This window comes from Mandrillus leucophaeus, unplaced genomic scaffold (assembly GCF_000951045.1).
Source record: "Mandrillus leucophaeus isolate KB7577 unplaced genomic scaffold, Mleu.le_1.0 Scaffold39, whole genome shotgun sequence".
NCBI lineage: Eukaryota > Metazoa > Chordata > Mammalia > Primates > Cercopithecidae > Mandrillus > Mandrillus leucophaeus.
Window position 1 is genome coordinate 6,351,324 of NW_012104142.1, and position 5,071 is coordinate 6,356,394.

A 5,071-nucleotide genomic window follows, 5' to 3' on the forward strand; every position below is an offset into this window, starting at 1 on the left:
TGGCACAATCTCTGCACACTGCAACCTCTCCCTCCTGGGTTCAAGCAATTCTCCTGCCTCAGCCCTCCGGAGTAGCTGGGACTACAGGCACATGCCACCACGCCCTACTAATTTTTGTATTTTTGGTAGAGATGGAGTTTCACCATGTTGGCCAGGATGGTCTTGATCTGTTGACCTCATGATCTGCCCGCCTCGGCCTCCCAAAGTGCTGGGATTACCATTACATCCGGCCGGAATCTTATTCTTAATGTATTCCTTATACCACCTTGAAGAAAGACTTTCTTTTAAAGAACATCTAGTACATTCATAAGATTCTGCTTTCAGGATGATAAAGCGAATGTGTTTGTCTCTTATCTTTATTAAATATGAGCTGTACTTAATCACAAGCAAAAATCCCATAGTAGTAAAATATATTTGTGCTGAGGAAATTGCCAAAATATACATGAGTTGTTTTAATTATATGCGTACATTTATTTAGGTGAGTGAAGATATTACATGGCATTTTTCAGTCCTTTCAGCTGTCACTAGTCATTTCTAAAAGTCTGTCTCCTGAAACTGAGGGAATTTCTTCTCATCTTATCAGAGTTCAGGCTTAGTTCTGTTCTAAAATAAGCAACCGAAAGCGAAATAGTCAGCATGTTTGAAAAGTCAGCAGCACTGTCCTACTACAAATGGCTATTCTTTTCAGAAACAACTGTCCTCTAGAAGTCATCCTGTTATGTATATTAGAAGCTTAGCTTCATGTATTATCTGGAATTTATTAAATATTGAGTGAACAAACAATATAAAAATATTTCACTACAGATTGTCATCCCTTTAAAAATACCAGTTTCTGGTGATGTTTGTAACCATTGCAAACCATTGTGACCTGTCTGCTTTGCTTGCCTAAATGTTTCTCTCTTATATATTCTATTTATTCTCTTATATAGCCTTCATTTATGCCACTCAGCTGTATTTCCCCTCTGATAGGTATTTCTTTCTCTGTAACTATTTGAAACTTTGCATAGTGATAGAATAAATTAGTTTTGTTAGCAAAGCCCAAAAATATGGACCGTTTTAGAAGCCCACTGAATACAGACATGGATTTTCAAATTATCCAAAATGGTTGAAAAGATGATTCTAAAACTTCTGCCTTTAGCTCAAGAGTTAGGTTTCAAGATTTCAGAAAACTTCAATCAAGATTTCAGTAAAACTTTATGGCCTGTGTGGCGTGAAAAACAGCATCAGGGTTTGACAATTAGTTTGTCATTTTTTAAAGAAAATTAAGTCTTTGTAGGAAAGGATTAGCATTTCTTTCTCTCAAATCAGTCCTTTGAAAAATTGGCATTATAAGAACTGTATTTTTTCCAAAGTCAGCATAATTATGTTCTTTAACCCTCTAAAATAATTAAATTTTCCTCTTTATAAAAACCTCTCTTTAATTGGGAATTTGAAAACTGCCTGGATATTTGCTGATATTTAGTCATTATTAATAATTTTTGAAGTATGGTAATAGTTTTATGGTTATGTTTATCATTACCTTTCAAAGATATATACTAAAACATTTATAGATGAAATTATATATAGTTCTTGGGGTTTACTTTAGAATACTCTGAAAAGCAAGTGGATAAGGATATAGGTGAAATAAGATTCATCATACATGTTAAATTTGTGTAGATCATTGATGGGTTCCTTGGAAGTCACTGTGCTATTCTATTTACTTTTGTATATGGTTTAAAAAAAATTTAATGTCTCTTAATAGATATGCAGATTTCTTATTTTGATCAACAGAAGCTAAATTGTTAAACTACTAATAAAGTTTTGTTTTATATTATTGGTCATTAGAATTTTTTCCTTCCTTCTGTTAATAGACTAAAGACATTAAAGAGATAGCCAAAAAGACACAAGCCCTGCCAAAGATGAACTCAAAGAGGCAGCGAATCGTGATCTTCACCCAAGGGAGAGATGACACTATAATGGCTACAGGTACATGTGGGAAATTTGTGATGAATCTAGTATTACAGAGATTAATCATTTACAAAAGAATTCTGTTTTCTTTCTATTATAATATATACAATATACATGTACAATATATATAAAATAAAATATTTTACTTTAATAAATATTTCTACTCTGTATCTCAGTAGAAAAGATTTCATGTTCAAGAAGATAATTTATTAAAATTTAGTTAAATAAACCACTTGGATATAATTTACTTAGTTATTTTGGGGATTTTGTCAATCAAGAAATATCTTTCCTAAAAAAAAGGATACATTTCATTTATAAAATACCTGCACTAGAGTAAAATAAATTTACTCAATTATGAACAAAAACAATCCAGAACGAGGTTACATTTTCCATTTTTCCTTTAAGAAGAAAATCTCATTTTTTTTTTATTTTACCATCTATTTTATAGCACTCGTAAAACAGGAATTTCATTTAGTAAGCAAACATGTTATTGATTAAAATGATTAATAGTGTTAATGTGGAGCTACTCACTATTAAAACCAAAATATAAATGTTTTAATTCTGTCTGTACCATTCAGATTAAAACCAATCAGTTGATTAGTTATTATTGTAAACCAGAGCAATTTAGTATTACCTATGTGTTTGTTCAGTACTCTGCTGAACACTGAAATATAAAATAGGAATCTTAAAGACCTAATTGGGAATTAAAATAATATTCATAAAATATAAGTACAAAGTAAAATATAATTATAGTTATTATCTATTGGTGCAAACTATATGGATTGTATTGACTCAGGAGATCAGTAAATCTTGAAAAAAGATGTTATAGTGAATATGAAGTACATTTGTGTTGAATTAAATATAAAGCCTGAAACAGGTCAAAGATGAAATTATTGTCAAGATATTTTCTCTCTTTTTTAAAATAAATTTTATTGTTTATATTTGAGGTTTATAACATGATGTTATAGGATAAATAGATACATATAGATCAACTTTCTTATTTCAGAATAGTCAAAAGCAAGATTCAGAGATTTGTTTCAAAAAATACTTGCTTCAAAGTAATTCAGTGAGTGTTAAAGTGAGGGTATAAATGAAATGAGACTGGTAATGAATGAATTGTTGAAGCTAGACAGTGGATATATGGGGGCATCATTATGCTATTATCTCCACTTGTGGATATGTTTTAAATTATCCATAATTAAAACTTTAAAAAAAGAAAGAAAAGTTTTTTTAAAAAAATTTCAAACAAGATTCAGAGATGTTGAATGGCTTTCCCAAGATACATTGATATCCTTGCTAATCCTTAAATTCTAGGAAGGATTTAAAGAAAGGAGGACAAGTGGGCACAGTGGTTCACACCTGTAACCCTAGCACTTTTGGAAGTCAAGGTGGGAGGATTGCTTGATCCCAGGAGTTGGAGAGCAGCCTTGGTAACAGCAAGACCTAATCTCTAGAAAAAATAATTTAAAAAAAAATTAGCTGAGGGAGTAGTGACACATACCGTAGTCCTGGCTACTTGGGAGGCTGATGTAAGAAGATCACTTGAGCCCAGAAGTTCGAGGCTGTGTTGAGCTATGGTCTCTCCACTGCACCCCGGCATGGGTGACAGATCAAGACCCTGTCTCCAAAAAAAAAAAAAAAAAAGGACAGAGAGCAATGGAGTCAAAGAGGATCAAGTAAGCAAAGGCACAAGCACTAGCAATATTTTATTGTGGTGGCAGAAAGAACCAGGTTGTTAATTTGTACAAGAGAGAAAAGAAACCACAAAAAGGTATCCCTGCATTGATACAAACTATCTGAATTGCTTTCTTCCTATAGTATAAGGATTATTCCTGTCTTAGCAGCAAACAGTTTAGAAAAGTGAAAAACATGCAGGCTTCTTGTGGGAATTGTAGTACTACCTTCAGATTTACAAAATATTCTTTGGTTGCTCTCTGTGGAGACATTCATTTTAAGTCTTTGTATATTCTAGATATACATACTGTACAAGTGTCTTCCTCATTGTGAATTTGCAGTTCTCCCAAAATTGAAAATTAACCTCCCCATCCTGTGACTGTATTTCCTTGTGAACTCATTTTATTCTTTATTAAATCTATTAAGCCATTCTTAGGAATGCTTACAAGCTGGAATTTATTTGAGGAAAGACACTGGCTAATCTTTGCTGTTCCTACCATATGAAAATGAACTTAAATTAGAGGATGCACTATATCTGCAATGCATGATAAATACAAGATGGATAGAGAATCTGTTCAGTGGTGTCAGCTACAAAAGCAAACATGATAAATGTTAATGCAGTTTTGAGCCCTGGGATAAGCTATTCAGTGCACAAGCGTAGCTGAATCTCTTTGCTATGTTGTTATTCATTGCAGCCAAATAAATGTCAATAATAAAAGAGAATTAAAGATTTTCATTTCCCAGAGGCAGTCCTCTAATACGGCTTGATCTTTCATTTCATTTGTAATTCGTTCTCATGTCAGGATGCAATCATTCGCCAGGCTCTGGGTGTCATGTTAAGCCATTTAATAATGATTAAGAACATAAAAATGCTTGGCCTGTGGGGCAATTCACAAAAGAGATGCCAATTTGTTATTGTTTTCCCTCCTTTCCTCTTGAATATGGATCAGCTTTTTCCCACCTCCTAGCATTAAAATACTAATGGAAGATACAGAGGGAAAGTGTCCCTTAATTTACCATAAGTGACATTCCAGAATGGCACAAGGCAGTGCTAACACACATATTAAAAGACTAATTAGGAATCACTGTGCCTTAAACCTATTTTTTTAAATTATATTTTAAGTTCTGGGATACATGTGCAGAATGTGCATGTTTGTTACATAGGTATACACGTGCCATGGTGATTTCCTGCATCTATCAACCCATCATCCACATTAGCTATTTCTCCTAATGCTATCCCTCCCCAACCACCACCCCCCACCTCCCGACAGGCCCTGGTGTGTGATGTTGCCCTCCCTGTGTCCGTGTGTTCTCATTGTTCAACTCCTACTTATGAGTGAGAACATGCGGTGTTTGGTTTTCTGTTCCTGTATTAGTTTGCTGAGAATGATGGTTTCCAGCTTCATCCATGTCCCTGCAAAGGACATGAACTCATCCTTTTTATGGCTGC

The 5,071-nt window shown here is 33.6% G+C and overlaps 1 protein-coding gene across 4 annotated transcripts in view; it reads left to right on the forward strand.

Moving 5' to 3' along the window:
• Nucleotides 1-5,071, forward strand: part of ADK (adenosine kinase) — a 636,511-nt gene that overhangs the window by 515,907 nt on the left and 115,533 nt on the right. For all 4 annotated transcript variants that reach the window (XM_011991173.1, XM_011991170.1, XM_011991171.1 and 1 more), the window contains one exon: nt 1,851-1,965. In XM_011991173.1, coding sequence (XP_011846563.1) covers nt 1,851-1,965 — 115 coding nt within the window. The remainder of the gene's footprint in view (nt 1-1,850; nt 1,966-5,071) is intronic.